Source organism: Ceratotherium simum, chromosome 3 (genome assembly GCF_057802395.1).
Source record: "Ceratotherium simum simum isolate JZ-2026a chromosome 3, ASM5780239v1, whole genome shotgun sequence".
Classification (NCBI taxonomy): Eukaryota; Metazoa; Chordata; class Mammalia; order Perissodactyla; family Rhinocerotidae; genus Ceratotherium; species Ceratotherium simum.
Genome location: NC_141902.1, coordinates 46,955,754 through 46,972,789, shown reverse-complemented (window position 1 = coordinate 46,972,789; position 17,036 = coordinate 46,955,754). Strand labels below are relative to the sequence as shown.

General features: G+C 36.0%; 1 protein-coding gene and 1 non-coding gene across 4 annotated transcripts in view; one reads left to right on the top strand and one right to left on the bottom strand.

Annotated features, from left to right (window-relative positions):
• DMXL2 (Dmx like 2) overlaps window positions 1–16,581 on the top strand; it is a 146,461-nt gene extending 129,880 nt beyond the window's left edge. For 2 of the 3 annotated variants that reach the window (XM_087427218.1, XM_087427215.1), the window contains exons 30-44: window positions 462–592; window positions 1,153–1,238; window positions 1,668–1,869; window positions 2,691–2,808; window positions 6,025–6,087; window positions 7,471–7,557; window positions 7,639–7,760; window positions 8,888–9,026; window positions 9,706–9,766; window positions 9,901–10,028; window positions 10,584–10,661; window positions 12,103–12,194; window positions 12,919–12,971; window positions 14,128–14,345; window positions 15,118–16,581. In XM_087427218.1, the coding sequence (XP_087283344.1) occupies window positions 462–592; window positions 1,153–1,238; window positions 1,668–1,869; window positions 2,691–2,808; window positions 6,025–6,087; window positions 7,471–7,557; window positions 7,639–7,760; window positions 8,888–9,026; window positions 9,706–9,766; window positions 9,901–10,028; window positions 10,584–10,661; window positions 12,103–12,194; window positions 12,919–12,971; window positions 14,128–14,345; window positions 15,118–15,327 (1,788 nt within the window). In that variant the 3' untranslated portion in view covers window positions 15,328–16,581. Of the gene's footprint in view, window positions 1–461; window positions 593–1,152; window positions 1,239–1,667; window positions 1,870–2,690; window positions 2,900–6,024; window positions 6,088–7,470; window positions 7,558–7,638; window positions 7,761–8,887; window positions 9,027–9,705; window positions 9,767–9,900; window positions 10,029–10,583; window positions 10,662–12,102; window positions 12,195–12,918; window positions 12,972–14,127; window positions 14,346–15,117 lie in introns of those variants that run through there. The other variant, XM_087427225.1, reaches the window with a different exon arrangement.
• Window positions 6,466–6,572, bottom strand: LOC147917552 (U6 spliceosomal RNA). The gene has a single exon (XR_015551816.1). It is a non-coding gene; the product is annotated as a U6 spliceosomal RNA (small nuclear RNA).
• Window positions 16,582–17,036: the final 455 nt, after the last annotated feature.

Here is a 17,036-nt window from a genome sequence, read left to right as displayed (position 1 = left end):
AAAAAAGGAAAAGAAATCTCCATAGGGATGTTTATTGCAATTATTTAAAACCTATAAATTAACTTGTAAAGAATTATGGTTTTTACATGTGTCAGTCTCCTTATATAGCTTTTAGAGGATTTTTAATTTCCATCACTTAGAGCTCTCTTCACAGTTTTCTCAAAGTCTTTTCCTTTGGTATTTTATGGTTTTCAATGTTTCTTTTTTCTTTAGACTTTTCTAACTAGTTCTGTTGATATATAAGAAAAAGACTACTGATTTTTAAAAGTATCTTTTATCTAGCTACTCAATTATTTTATTGAATCTGAGAGTTTTACCTGGTTTTCTTGACTTTTCTAGGTGTAGTATCATTTGCGAAAGAGAATTTTTGTTTAGACTGACACCATTTAAAATGTTCAATATTAAGATAGGACAAAAATAACCCAATTATATATTTAAAAAATAACTACCTTTTATTGCAGCCGTTTCTCCCTTTGTCTGAGAGTGGTGTTATATATGATTCTGATGAAAGCATTCATAGTGATGAAGAAGAAGATGATGCTTTTTTTTCGGGTACACAAATACAGGAGCACCAAGATCCAAATTCCTATAGGTAAATAGGGCTTTTCTCTTTTTCTTTTTGCCTTTTTTTTTTTGTAGAAAATCCTGGTGTTACTAGTTTTAGGTAACATTATTGTCATGAATTTATACAAGAACTGACTTATGTTTTCAAGTTAGAAATTCTGTACCTTTGAGGTAAATTTCTAGACAGTAGATTATTTCTTTCACGTCAGTTTCAAAGAATAGCATACATGCAGAATGTAAACACAAAAATTTTTGTGAGAAAAAATATGTAATTTATTGATGTGCTATTAGAACTTAATATATAATTTATTGATGTGCTATTTCTTAGATTCTGTGTGACTATGTGGTAAATCTTTTTCCATTAGGTAATTTTCAGATATGGCAAGTGTGATATATTGTTGCATTATCTTTTCTTTTCAGAGACTATAAAGCTGCCATTTTTGTATATATAGTAAGTTGTTAGGAAAAAAACAGCTTTTTTTCTAGGTTGGAGATTGAGCTAAACAATTGACAGAGATCGTTACTATTATTTCTCTCATGATTTTATTTTTTAATTAAGGAGAATTTTTTTTTGTCTCCCTTGAACAGCTGGGCTCTTTTGCATTTGACAATGGTTAAGCTAGTACTTCACAATGTCAAGAATTTCTTTCCCATTGCTGGATTGGAATTCTCTGGTAAGTTTGGAATTTGAAAATTAATGTTATTAATATAATAAATTACCATAATGTTTCTCTTCACAAACATCTATATAAAAGAGCATTTTGTATTTAAAAAATAATGCATTGGAGGTTTTATGAGATCTTGTTTATTTTAGGCTTCAGCCCATGCTTTTAATTCATAGCAAGAATTACTGTCTACCTAGGAGGTTGAAAGGAAAAGCAGGAAACTAGACTGGAGAAGCCAGACATTTCCTCAGCTTGTTTTAGAGAGCTGGCCTTCTGTTTTGTTGAAAGCATTAAGAATCCAAATGGTATTAGATTAACATTTTCAGATTTATTTGTATTTTCAGAGGTTTTAGCTCTACGAATTCGGATTTTGTAAATATGTGGATGATGATCAACATTTTTTATCAAAATAAAATAACATATTCTCTCACCTTGTAGAGTTGCCTGTAACATCACCGTTAGGTATCGCTGTGATTAAAAACTTGGAGAATTGGGAACAGATCTTGCAAGAGAAAATGGATCAATTTGAAGGTCCTCCCCCTAACTATATCAACACATATCCAACCGACCTTTCAGTAGGAGCTGGACCAGCTATTCTTCGAAATAAAGCAATGCTAGAACCAGAAAATACTCCATTCAAGTAAGAACACTCTTATAATGCTGATGAGAGTGTAGCGTATTTTAACCTTTCTGGAAGATAGTTTGGCAAAATATGCCAATAGCTTTTAAAACATTGATAATTTTGAACCTTCAATCCTATTTCTAGCAGTATACGTTAAGGAAAACATCATAAATCTGGATAGGAAATTGTTTTTTCTAGTATTACCTATAATTCAATAGACATATTACTTGTGTAATCAGAAAAAAACCTTTATTGTTATTTTAAGAACTCTTACAGAAATATTCTGGGGTAATAATCTACATATGCAAACAAGATGCTTACTGACCTTTTGGCAGTAATTTAACATAAACACATTAAAGTTTTTCATTGATGTTTTGTTCTTCTACCTGCCCATCTTGCCCCTTTTGATAAGCAGCATGCTTTTTTGAGGCCGCTGTCCATGATTAAGAGTATTGCTTATAAGCTTGAAAGAGCAAGACTTTTTAAGCTTGTTAGGCTGTTGAAAATGAAATCTGTGGCTTTATAATCATTGTTGATATGTTGAAACCAACAGAACCAGCTTACAGCATAATTTAAAAAGAGAATAATAATAGATTCATTAGACTCTCAGCTCAACCTGGTCATTCAGAGAACCTGTAATTAAAGAAGTACTTGCTACATGAAGGGATGATTTTTAGAAGAACTAAAAATTAAAAGTGAAGTAAATTTTAAAATTTTATTGTACTTAGTGCTGTATCTTCTTTGCAATAGATAATGAAGGTTTTAAAAAAAAGTATCTGCAAGTACGAAACACATTTTCTGTAGACTAAAATAGTGTAATATATTAATTTTTTTAATAGATCCCGGGACTCTTCTGCACTTCCAGTCAAACGACTTTGGCATTTCCTTGTTAAACAAGAAGTTCTTCAAGAGACATTTATTAGATATATTTTCACTAAGAAAAGAAAGCAGAGTGAGGTATTTTGAAAAAAACATTTTCTGTTTTAATTTTTGTTACGTTTTCTTTAACATTTCTAATGAAGTCAGTGCTTGACTTATTTTGAAATTTACTTTTTGGTTAGACCTTATTTGTTATCTTTCATACATTATGGGTAATAGTTTACCAAACTACAGTGAATTTCTTTTTAAGATGAAAACTTAACAGTTTTCATTTTATAACAATGAAACAACATAGGTCCCTTGACAAATCATGTATAATCAAGTGAAAGTTGGTACTTCCTTTATATTTGCCATTGGGCTATCACATGTAATAAACATTGTGATGTATGGTTTGGGGAATTTAATATATAAATGAGTGTACTCTATATTATGATTTTCTGAGTATCATTTAATGGAAAATACAACTTTAAAAGCATTTTATTTATTTAGCATTTAGAAATGAACAGGATAAACTTTAGAAGCAACAAATTCAGAATAATTTTGTGAGAGAGAAATAAACTACAGAAATATGAAATACGAGATGAAGGAAGATTGCTTTTACAAAGGGAGACAGAGATTCTATACTATATGATCATTTTTAGGCTAAGTCTAAATTAGTAATTTAATGCCATACAGCGTTCAAGAGGAATCAGGAATTTTGGAGACTGGCACCTTAGAACTTAAAATGGTCTCTTTCTTATAAAATGAGGGGTACACAGATCTTTTATATGAGCATTTTAGTCCATTTTGCTATTTAATGAGGTAAAGTGCAGTTTGGAGAGAGTTCAGAGTAGAGTGTCAGATGTGACTAAAGATTTGGCAAAGAAAATCTAAGAGAAAAAAAAAGAATTATATTTCACTTAGAAAAGTGACAACTGAGAGGGACAGTCTACATGGCTCAATTTCCCAAGGTAAAATATAGAACTGCTTCTCAGCAGAACCTACCAGACGCATTCTTTTCACTAGTCACCTACTGACCTGGATGGGAATTGTGGTCAGCCCTTGTCAACAGTCATTCATTTTCTCTATGGATTTAAAAATTATGTACTTAAATGAGGAGGTAGGGGAATGAGCTATAGAGATTCTTTTGAGTCTTAGCTTTTTCTGGACAACGAAGACCCTGATGATATTGAAATTGTGTTGTTGTAGGGTTTGTTAGGGATATCACAGAGCCAAATTCTTTCTCTCTTTCATTTAATCTATTCACAGCATTTCTTATAGTGGTGCTGAGTCCAAATTCCATAAAATAAGATACAGAATCTATAGATTTAAAATGAGTTACTTGCTCAATTAGGGCTCTATTATTCACAGAAAGCCAGTTCATTAAAGGAGCAATTTTCTGAGTGTTCTTCAAATTTTTAAATATAATGATTTATTGAAAATATGCTTTAGTTATTCATGAGGTTTGTAGCAGTGTGATTTGGTGGGATGGTCAGAGCCTCAGAGTGCTGTGGGAAGCAAGGTATCCAGGCTGCTTGGACTCTCAGACTCTTGTCTTACCTTTCAGAATCTTGTCTCTCCTCTTGGGTTTCTTTCTTCCTTCACGAAGCCTCTCCCTCTTTCTGCCCCTCAGTCTCTGCAATCTTGGGATCAGCAGCCCAAGCTATGTGTTCTCTTCTGTCTTTCTACCACCAAAGGGTCTCCATGAACAGGGGAGGTGGGACAGAGATAAACTGTTTCTTAAAGTGCTGTGTAAGCATTGGTTGGCTCCAGGGAAGGGAAGTACATGGCTGGAAGTTTGGATGGGAGGAAGAATTTATGTCATGTTCCCTTTTGTACTTTTTGAGTTTTAAACCATTGAATGAAATTGCTGTCTTGTCCAATAGCACTTTCTATCATAATGGAAATTTCTATCTGTTCTGTACTATATAGTAGTCACCAGCCACATGTGGTTACTGAGCACTTGAAATGTGGCTAGTGAGACTGAGGAATTGAATTTTTAGTTTAAATTTAAATTTAAATAGTCACATGATTAGTAGCTACTATACTGAATAGCACAGATCTGCTGAAAAATTGTTTTCATTAAGGAAAAATATTATGAAAAAATCAGAGCTGTTAAGACAAAATAAAAACTGGTCACTAAGCTCAGAAATATGCAATATTTATTAAAACTACGTATCCAGTAAGCGTGGTTTATCTTTTAAATTGTTAACAGGATTTTGGTAATCAATAAATTTGGTAAATTGAGTGAATGGATTAGTTAGTAAAATTGGAGACTAATCCTAAAAATGCTAAAATTTGGCTAATTTTTTAAAACCTACTTAAAAAAAGAAAAATTTCCTGAGAGATACTGAAATTTTAGATATATTCATGAGTATATTTTTATTCATTGAATATGTTAAAGAAGAACATTCCACAAAACAAATTTTTGTGAAATTGATAAACGTGGCGAACTCAGCTTCTTGATGAAAGGCAAATGGGTTCTTGAGCAGCGTGGCTCTTGCTGAGTTGGCCCAGCACACAGGTACATTCCTTCACTGTCAGCAGAGTGGCCTGGGGCAGTCGCTGAGGGCAAGGTCAGAGAATCTGGCCTATTGGCTGAAAGTGAAGCAGTCACTTCAGGAGGTATTAGGAGGAGTGTATTGCTCTGATCAAACCTTCAGAGGTTTCCGCAGCAGAGCAGAAATATTACTTCTGATTGTAGCCATCCCAAATGACCCTGTCATCAGACAGGAGCAAGTTATTTCTGTGATTTCTTTTCCATGCCTCATTTTATCAAACGTGTATTTACTTAGAAGGAGAAAAATCTATGATTGTGGTAAATGGTTGCTGTGATTTCTAATCCCTGACTCTTTCTTCATGGATATATTCCTTATGAGTAAGAATGAAATAATTATCAGTACTTTGAATCTATGTTTAGAAATAAGTAGTTTTAATTTATATTTGAAAACCCCTATAGGATAGGAATCTATATAGTATGGACTGCATCTGCTCCTACAAGTAGGTTCTTAGAGAGTTACGTAACTGGTATACAGATAACTAATTTTTATTTTGAAATAGGTTTTATGGGTGTAATAGCCATATTAACTTTAATTTTGCCTGTTTTGCTCTGCCTTGTGTTTATCTGATGATATCATGTTTTACTTAGTTTAATAATTTCTGTCTTGACCTTGTGCTTTTAAAAGGAAAGCTTGCAAATTCATTTTTACCATCTTTAAGTGATGGAGTGACCATTTCAATTTGAAATTTTTTGTTCTCTTTATAATTTTGTTTCATGCATGTGTTTTGTGTTTGTGACGGTGTGGTGTTACTTAGTCTGTAGAAGAACATGTGGAACAGGTCAAACAAAACTGCGTAGCAGAAGATTGCCACATCAAGGTAGTATTCCAAGTTCTTGCATTTAGCTCATTCTTTAAAGTTCAAGGAGCTAACCCTTCATCTCTAATACTAACCATGACCTGCCCAACTGGCTAAACTAATTGGATCACTCATTGCTCCCACACACCTCAGTGGCGTAGGGTAGGAGATGCTCCACTGTGTCTGGCTTGCTCTTCCTTGCTGTTGGTTCTTCTCTTTCTTCCTGTTCCATCCTCACTTCCGTCCCTTTTTCTAATCTGTTCTTTTTTTTTTTTTTTTTTTTTTTTAATTTTTTGTTTATTGCAGTAACATTGGTTTATAACATTGTAAAAATTTCAGGTGTACATCATTGTACCTCTATTTCTGCATAGATTACATCATGTTCACCACCAAAATACTAAAAATATGGAACGCTTCACGAATTTGCGTGTCATCCTTGCGCAGGGGCCATGCTAATCTTCTCTGTATCGTTCCAATTTTAGTATATGTGCTGCCGAAGCGAGCACTCTAATCTGTTCTTAAACATAGTTGTTCTATCTTTCCTCCTTCTTGATTCTGCCTCTTCTTCTTTCCCGTCACCTTTGACCCTAAGCCATTGCACCTTCCTCTCATCAACCTCCATTCCTTTCTGTTTTGTGCGTGTGAGGAAGATCAGCTCTGAGCTAACATCCGTGCTAATCCTCCTCTTTTTGCTGAGGAAGATCAGCCCTGAGCTAACATCTATTGCCAATCCTCCTCCCTTTTTTTTCCCCAAAGCCCCAGTAGATAGTTGTATGTCATAGTTGCACATCCTTCTAGTTGCTGTATGTGGGACGCGGCCTCAGCATGGCCGGAGAAGCGGTGCATCAGTGCGCGCCCGGGATCCAAACCCAGGCCACCAGTAGCGGAGCGCGCGCACCTAACCGCTAAGCCATGGGGCCGGCCCCTCCATTCCTTTCTAACTGTCCTTCTTTCCAGCTTCTCCTTATTCCTATCTCATCACCTTATTTAAAAATGTTTTATTTCTTACGTATCTCCTTTGTCTTTTTATGCTTTTTTCCTCCACTCGGTGCCTCTTAATGTATACATGTTCTTACTGCGGTATCTTTGCGCACTTCTGGAAGAAATAAAGAGACACATTTCTGTTTTAAATACTAATGAAAACTATGTTAGCTATCTTTTGTGACAGTTAATCAGTATCATACAATCACAGTGGAAATATTTATAATTGGGGTGATTACAGGGCATCAGAGAATTTAAGCTAATTCTAAAGCTAGTTGTCAACACACTAAAATTACTGGTACCTTTTTTCTCGCTGCTGCTGCTACATTTTCTTCTTATCCTTCTTTTATATTTTGTGGGATGTACACGTGTCTACATGGAGCTATGCTGCAACAACTAAAACTATGGACGAATGTTTTGTAGGTAGAAGCTGATCTGGGCTATCCAGGTGGAAAGGCAAAAATCATCCATAAGGAGTCGGATATGATCATGGCATTTGCCGTTAATAAGGTAAAAGCTTTAGCCATTATAAAGAATGTACTTCTTTTTAGTGAAACTGCTTAAATTATTGACTCTGCCTTTGCTTTACAGGCAAACTGTAATGAAATTGTTTTGGCTTCAACACATGATGTGCAAGAACTCGACGTTACTTCTCTGTTGGCCTGTCAGTCATATATATGGATTGGAGAAGAATATGACAGAGAATCCAAAAGGTTTGTTTATCTTATGTAGTCAATTATAAATGCAGTTTTCTTCAAAAAGAACCCACTAAATGGGTAGGCACGTGATTTGAATGATCTTGAAAAGTATATATGTATCTCTCTCCCTTCGTCTGGGTGTGAGATAAACGTAATTGGTTTAGCTGCCAATAAAGGGCTCTGCTTACATCAGTGAACAAATTACTCAGACTTCCTCCATTAGACCCTGAACTATTCGTAGTATTTAAGTCAGAATAATCTCTAAAACAAAAGCCTAAGGTTAACAACTGCCACTTTGACATTTAACCCTGAAGAAATGTCAGGTATTACACACTCGTCAGTAAATATTGATCGGGATAATTAGAACAAAAAGCAGAATACACCAATGTATTAATTAGACTGATGAGTCGTGTTTACTGAGTAATTTTCAGTGTTTCTTCTTATCACCCCATAAGTATACCTTTCTTACAGATAAAAGTGTAGATAACGTAGCTTTTCATAAAGCTGTGGACACTGCACCAAGAGTGTTTTGCAACACTTCCCTGTTTTGGGGTTTCTCCTCCACGTTTGCCCTCCCTCTTGCTTTTCTCCAGACTCTTGGGAATTTTATGTTCTTGGGAGTGGTGCCGTGCTAGCCTCCCTCTCTCCTTGTTCTGCTGCATTTTCTATTTTGTTCATATATAATATAACTAGGTTTCAGTATCATACTTCAGAGTAGATGTTTAACATTTTTATGTGATGATAATTAGTACCTTACTTTAAGAAATCTTTAAACTCAGATTTCTTTAAAATGTATGAATTTGTTACATGGTATATCTGTACTTGAAGAGAACATATAATCTTTTTCTATACGTGATAAAAAGAAAATCTGTGTTAAATCCTTTAAAACAAATATTTGTTCCTACTTGTGCAGCAATAAAATTGCCCCCGAACAACATTAGACTAAATTTATATTTTGCCCAAAGGAAAAAGTTAACCAGTACTAAAATTGGCTATGATTAAAACTTGTACTTAAATTTTTCTCATGGATATTAATTTTTTTTTAAATAAAGACTTTTGTGGGTACATAAGAAGCTTTGTAATTGGAATTTGTGTTAAGAGAAAATGGAACTTTCACAGTAACACACGAATGTTTTTCACAGTTCAGATGATATTGATTATCGTGGTTCCACTACAACTCTTTATCAGCCTGGTGCAACGTCCTATTCAACAAGTCAGGTGCATCCACCTTCATCTCTGCCGTGGCTGGGCAGTGGACAGACCAGCACTGGAGCTAGTGTGGTATGTTATTTACTATTAGGTATGGTTTCTGGAGATGACTCCCGCAAAAATAAGTTGAAATCACTTTGACAGAGGAATGACCCTAAAGGTCAGGGGCAGTGACCAGTTACTACACCGTAATAATAATAGCTAATAGACTGTGAGTTTCTTCATGTTGGGTGCATGCTTTTTCTCACAACAACTCTAGGTGGTAGGTGCTATTATTTTCCCCCATTATCATTTTATAGATGAGCAAACTGAGAGGCACAGAGTGGTAAAGCAGAGTCAAAGAGGAATTCATGTCTACTGTAGGTGTTTGCAAAGTACGTCAGTAACGGTAGTCACCGTAGTTAAGGGGGTCCCATTCTCATGTTCTGCTCTGAAAAATCTGGAGATACTCCTGATTGTCCTCAGGGAGGGGCACTTGGAGGAGAGTTCCCGTTATCCCTAGATGAAGCTGCTTGATATCCTCACATACCACAGAGGCCAGGGCTGCACCAATAAGGGACTCTGCTTCTGCACCCTGTTCAGACAAATGCTGTATGTTATGTTCACAAAATCCACAGCAGGGTTTGTTTCAGTAATAATTCAGTTGTAAGAGAATAAATGTTATCAGAATTAGAATAGGCCTGGGCATATGTTTCCTCGACTCTTCTGTGATGCACAAAATAAATTTGTTTTTTATTATCTTCTTTTAAAGCTTATGAAAAGAAATCTACATAATGTTAAGAGAATGACCTCACACCCAGTCCATCAATACTGTAAGTATTTTATTTATGATCTGAGGATTGTAAGTGGCCTCTGTCATTTTGAAGTTGATTCGTAGAATGGAAATATTGGAACTCTTTCTTTAGCTTTTTCGTTTCTTATTTTCTGCTTTTCCTTTTTATTTCAGATCTTACAGGTGCTCAGGATGGCAGTGTACGAATGTTTGAATGGACGCGACCTCAGCAAATAGTCTGTTTCCGCCAGGCCGGCAATGCAAGAGTTACCAGATTATATTTTAATTCACAAGGCAACAAGGTTAGTTCTTGGGGGTTACTGCTAAATTCATCTGAAAATAATTGTGGATATTTATGAGTAAATGGTCAGTAAAACTGCGTCTTAAAAACAAATTCATTGACCCTGGATTTAATCTGAGCAGGCAGTTTGTTGGTATCTGTTTATTTACCCCCTTGTCTCCCAATAAAAGCATAAGTCCACAAAATTTTGTATGGATTAATTAATCATCTGCTTAAAGATACTAACTACTCTGTGAGGGTCAAGAACTCTGTTTCTGTTGAGTGTGTTGGTGGTGCCTATAAGCACAGTCAAGCACCCGAGAGGAACCTTCCAGTTCCTTACTAAATTCTATCATAGGAGTTTGGAGGAAAACAATGAAATAGGTGTGGAAGAGCATTTATAAGGTGGCAGGAGGTTTATAGTGCTTGGACTTTCCTGGGAACCACAGCAACAGAAACATAGGTGTAGGCAGAATGTTAGTTAAGTGGGGTTGGAATGGGTCTCCTTTCCATAAATGATTTTGCCTGTGATATGGCTACTAAGAACCAGTGTTTAATGTTTACGCCATTTTTACAGTGTGGTGTTGCAGACGGAGAGGGTTTTCTGAGTATCTGGCAAGTAAACCAAACTGCATCAAATCCTAAACCTTACATGGTAAGTATCACTCAGCACTCCCAGAGCACGGACGGAGGCCACTTTGTTTATGAAGTGTCTGTTCAGACGGCACATCTCGTTGGTGGACCTGTTGGGAAAGGGACCGTTCTCTAAGCAACCACAGCCCAGCAGCACAGGCCCATCATTGCCCCAGTTTTTTAGACTGAAATGACCTAAAAAACAAAAAACCGTGCCTTTCACAGCTTGAATGGTGACCATTATATTTGGAAAATTTCAGGGGCTTTCCCTTTGTGTGGTCCTACATAGTATACATTTTTATTACACTTTTATCCATTTTGAAAACTAACTTCTTAATGATAGAATTTTGTAGTGATTCATTTTAGATACTATGTTAAGAATCAAACAAGTTCCACGTATTCCATTTTGCTCCAGAATTCTGCTTACTAGATTATAAAATAACTAATCCCAGTAGGCCAGTTCATTTATTAGTCTAAATCATATGGAAACACTTGGTGCTGAAGACAAGCATATCTTTACTTGGTTAGCGGAGGGAGAGGGGTCGAACCTCTGTGTGGAACTTCTGGCTTGAGATATTTTGATTTTAATAGTCTTTTCTAGACTGTATACATGTTCTTAATTATGTATATGAGACAAGATATTTTAAATTAGTACACTATAGACTGTACCATAAAGTCTTTACAGAAATGGAAGTGATCTTGAATCTATCCTTTGCCTTCAGTCAGATCTATACTATGATAATTCCAAACAGAAAAGTATCTATTTTATTTTAAAACATTCCAGCATCCTCCTTCTGGGTCCTCACCTCTAAATTCCTATTCATCCACCTGATCCAACAATAAAAGTTGTGCCTGGCTCAGTAAATGGTTTCCCCCAGTGCTGGAATAGACTTAAGAGCTGTTTGGGCAGCCTTAAATCTGAGGGTTATTTGCAGGATCCCTTTGACCTTATTTTTATAATTGTTACAGCTCTTCGCCTGAGGGTAGATGTTTGTATTTAGGTTACAAAGTTAATTTGACTGAAGTCCTTCAGACTGCAGTCTAAGACCAGATGGGCATGTAAGAGTTTCCCTCCTTGGGTTGTTGTTTATTATGATTTATATTATTATTTAGAGTTCATTGAATGTATTTGAGGTCATTAGCACTAAAATTGTTTGATTGGGTCCTTAATAGAATTAAATGGCTTATTTAAGTTCATGTACATGGTATCCTATTTCTTTGTTACATAATCTAAAAAACATAATCTTTAATTCCATGTTTTTACCAACTCTTTCCAGTTTTAAAAAATTATTGGATATCAGCCAAATATGCAAATGACAGCTAATCCTCATCATTTATTCTTTATTCTAGACTGTTCTTAAAAACTGTTGTTAGCTCGTGTGTATAGTATGTTATTAGAACTGTGTACTGTACCAAAGTTTATTGGATTTGTAGATAACAGCCGTGCACTTTGTTTCTCGTAGAGCTGGCAGTGCCATAGTAAAGCCGCAAGTGACTTTGCATTTATTACCTCTTCAAGTCTAGTTGCCACGTCTGGACAGTCCACTGACAATAGGTAGGTTGACAGAGAAGCAGAATAAGAAATAAGCAAATTTTAGGCAAATAGATATTCTTGCTAGAAAGTATGAATTTCTATTTAGTAGTTTTTCCACCCTAGGAATACAAAAACTTTCTTTGTTACATAATTCTTAGAGTAGTTTTCCTCACCAAAAAGAGAAAAACAAAAATTATTCCTGATGTAGTTTATCAATAAGCATGTGTAATTTTTACGTTAAAGCTATTTAGGTTTTTTTTATTGCTGTTAATACTGTCAGGTTCTTGAGAACTAATAAGCATTTGACACTCTGCAACCATCATTCTCAACATTTTCTTTGACTTGATGCTGTTTTCATTGACAACATATGCCCATGAATAGTGTCTCTCATTTCCCTACAGTGCTTAACCCTGGGGGTATAGAAACATCCCTCTCCTCAGGAAGTCAGGTCTCAGTTTCCCTGGAGTGGTACTGGAAGAGATGGGGCTGGAGGATGAGGGGAGGTAGAGACAGGGGGGACCATGTGAGACAGAACTGTGTAGTGTGAAAAAGATATACTCTTAGAAATACACCCCCAGTCCCAGCCTAACTTCATTCTAGTTGAGAATCACTGCTTTATAAATGTGAGTGAACAAAAAAGATAAGATTCAATAAGTAAAAATATTTTGTTTGAAGACACAATTTACCCCTAGTGATGACTACGAACACTAATTGTTTATGATGTATTTTATTGTTTCTTTATGAGAAATGTATGCCTCTGGGACACATTGATATCACCTGGAAATAGCCTCATTCATGGTACGTGAGTTAAGGTCTTTGATTTTTAGACTCTGAAGGAATGCTTTCCTGCAATTTTCTTTTAATCAGTGAACCCAGTGAGTAGTTTATTCATGGGTTGAAAATGGAGAAATATTTAAAATGAATAAAATTCGAAAAGTAACCTAGAATGTCTGGCTACCTTGCTGAGGTAAATATGTATGGTGATAGAAATCCAGCCAGCCTAGAATAGTCGTTATGTTGTATTCTATTCAGAAAATATGGCATGAAGAGTGGTGATACTAACAAGGGTTTAAGGAATTAGTTGCAAAGTATTAATTGAGCTCAAAAGAAATGAGATATTTTAAAGAATTAAACCTAACCATAAAATAAAAGTTAACCTTATGATAAGAACTAGAAATATGAACAATATCATTTAAATATTATTCCTTCTGTGTAAGACAGTATTATCCAAATTGGTGTCCTAAAGATCTCCTTTGCACATAATGCTGCCAGAAGAGTGCTCCATGCTCCAATAAGTTTGGGTTAAACAAAGAAAGGTGGATTTTTTGGCAGTAATATTTCTTCCTCTTTTACTATGCTGATATGCATTTGAAAGGTGTAGTTATTTCCTAGTTTTACTTGATTTCAAAATTTTTTCTGTAAATACCCATTAACATCTCTTAAAGATTTGCCACATCATAGTTTAAAGGCCTTAACTGTATTAAATGCAGAGAAACCTGGAAGGGATAACTCAACTTGTAGCTGGTGATTTTTACACTAGTGTAGTTGAGTTTCGGTTACTTACCTGAGAAGAACTTTCGATGAGCCTGTATGTGTGGGCAGGAATGAGGATAGGGTGAATACTTGTCATGGGTGGGCATTAATGTGGTGGCTGAGTGTCTCACTGAGAAGGTGGTCTCCTCTGACTTTTGCTTCTACATACCTCTTTGAGGCAGCATAACTTTGGGCTTAAGGTTTAACCTTCCTATGTATGTGTTTTCATATTGAGATTATGGGTGAGAATATTTTTTTGTGTCACTGTTTGTCATCTTTTTTAATGCTTTGATCAAATGATTACAGAAATTAAAATGAAAAAAGTGTCATTGCTATATTATTTAAATGTGCACTTAAGCATTATCAGAATTGCCAAGATAGAAATTGTTTAGGGAAGGCTCTTGCTGTCTTTGTTCTTCAGGTTTCACCTGCCATGATCATGGTGCCACGGTACTTCAGTATGCGCCAAAACAGCAACTCCTGATCTCTGGTGGTCGGAAAGGATACGTCTGCGTCTTCGACATCAGGCAGAGACAGCTCCTTCACACGTTCCAGGCGCACGACTCAGCTATTAAGGCTCTGGCTCTGGATCCCTGTGAGGAATATTTCACTACAGGTTCAGCAGAAGGTAATATAAAGGTGAGTCAGTACAAGAGGTGACAATGTGCTAAAAATTATCTGCTGTCAAGACTGATTGGGAAAAAAAAAAACAAAATAAAAAAACACCCAAAATTAAAAAACCAACTACACTCTTTGAAATGAGGGCATAAAATGAAGCTTTGTCGATCTGTTGAATGTCTCTAGGCACCCTTCCTCCCTCACTTCTGTGTGGTTCTTTCTAAACTGTTATGGTCTGGAAAACCAAATAATCAAGCTCATTAGACGCTCAGGTCCTTAAAAAGCTTTGAAGAACTCTGTTTTGAGTAAAGTGTATGACTTTAATTAATGCATGTATTTCTTGATGACATCGGTTTGGCTCCTCAGAACCTTCTCCCCTCTCCCCCACCCTGGCCCCAGTACCCAGCTCTGTTTTGCCTAGTTGAGGTGAGGTTTCCAGATAAGTGAGGTGGTACTGTTCTTGTCTTATATTGACCAGGACCTAGCTTAGCATTAGGAACATGTTTAATTGAATTAGAGTGGGATATATATGGTTAATAAGAAACTACAAGAGGCCGTGAAGACAGGAATGTGAAGGAAGGGGCAGTGAAGTGTATGGACAGTAAGTGAGTCGGGAGAATGGTCTCATTTCCAGTTAGATAAGCTGCTAGGACTGGCGCAGTGGCTGGGAGAGTGGGCTTGAAGGAGATCAGTTGGGCCAGGGGAACAGAAGTAAAGGTCGTGTTTTTGCTTTTGGTCTCTTCTTCTCTTTTTTTCATGACTTATGCTTTTTTTTCTTTTTTTTTTAAACTAGGTTTGGAGATTGACAGGCCATGGCCTAATTCATTCATTTAAAAGCGAGCATGCTAAACAGTCCATATTCAGAAACCTCGGGGCTGGAGTCATGCAGATTGACATCGTCCAGGGCAACCGGATCTTCTCCTGTGGGGCGGACGGCACACTGAAAACCAGGGTTTTGCCCAATGCTTTTAACATCCCTAATAGAATTCTTGACATTCTGTAGACTTAAACACTGGGGCTTTATTTTTATAAACATTTCAAGTAAAAAGCACACTGCAGTAATTACTAGTCATTTCTGCTTTCCAGGCAGTTGTTAACACATTGAGAATAGTACAGAGAATCTCTGTGTAGAATTTGAGTCTGATCCAAGCTGAGCGTTATGCTGAGTTTTGCCTCTACGGGTTGGTAGAATGACTGTGCATGTACCCTCATCATGACGACGTACTAAAAACAACAACAACAAGCCTAGTATTGTATGAAGGGTAGCTATTCTTTACAGCATTTAGCAAACCTGATTCAGAAAACGTTTAAGGTTGGAAGTTAGCATATTAGTAAGTTGTAATAATGAGAAGGACCTTTATACCAAATTAAGGAAGAAAATGTTGCTGATTCAGGTTTTTCTTCCTCCCTTACCACTGATCAAAGCATGCCTGCAGTCTACTTGTTGAGTGAAGGACAGTCCTGAGGTGTTCAGAAGCTCTAGGTTACCAGGAACTCTTTCTAAGCTATGGAGCAGTGTGCAGTGGCCAGTTCTCTGCTGTGAGAGGTCGTTTCCATTCTTTCCTGCGGAATATTTTTCCTGTTAGTGTTTATACTGAGCTAGTACTGTAACTTGCAAATGAGTGCAAATTTAAATGCAATGTTTTCCTCACGATTTGCACATTCACATTTTTTGGACTGCTAGTTTTTCTATTTAAATATTTGCCTTCATGTTAGGAATGTAATACGTGAACATGACATATTTGTAGTTAACCAAAACATACCAGTTTAGTACTTTTTCTTTTCACGTATTCAAGGTTAAACACCCACAACATTTTAAGGCTATGTTGAAACTATACCAATAGAGCATTTCATATCATAATTAAAATGAATGTTAGGCTTTTTGTGGCCAGTTAATAGTTGATGAGATTGGTGATATTATTTATTACCACAGCCTATTGTATAAAGTATGCAGAGTTAAATATTATTTGCTTGTAAAAATATTAGCCAATGTTGTCATATTTTGATGTACTTCCTTGGTTATGACCAAAAATATTGAAATATTCAATATTCTTGAAATATTGAAACCAATGTCTGTGTGTTTAAATGTTTACCAGCAAATTGTCTCATCATGTTAATGAGAATGTTTAATGCCTGTGCAGTAAATAGTAAAATATAATGGCATAAAAGCACCTTTCTCTGAAGGCAATGTGATGTTTGGGCTGTGAAATACATATGTAAAAGAAGAATAAATGTTATTTGTTAGAGTTTTACCTTAGTTTGGTCTGGCGTTCTTTGATGATATTTTTAACAGTTGAGATCATTTTAAATTTGATAAAATGTTAAGTGTTAGAGAATTTAAAAGCTATTAGGCAGTTCATTCATTCACAAATATTTACTGAGTACCCTCTATATCAGAAGCCATTCTAGGAGATGGGAGACAGTGGGGAGCCAGACGGAAAAGGCTCTGAGTGTTGGGATTTAATTGGATAAGAACTAACCTCACTGTCACTGTTCCTTCTGATTTGTGGAATGAGGTGCTGATTTTGGTGCTGACACTGGTAAAGGAGCTGAGCGGGGAATAGCGCCCTTGTGGTGGGGGAAGAGTAGGAGGGAGGATGTGTGAATACACGGACACAAATTTGACAAGAATCGCAAACATATACATAGACTTACCACAGGTTAGTATAGAGTAGCCTGTATATGGTGCATTCTCTCTGTCATCGTATATAT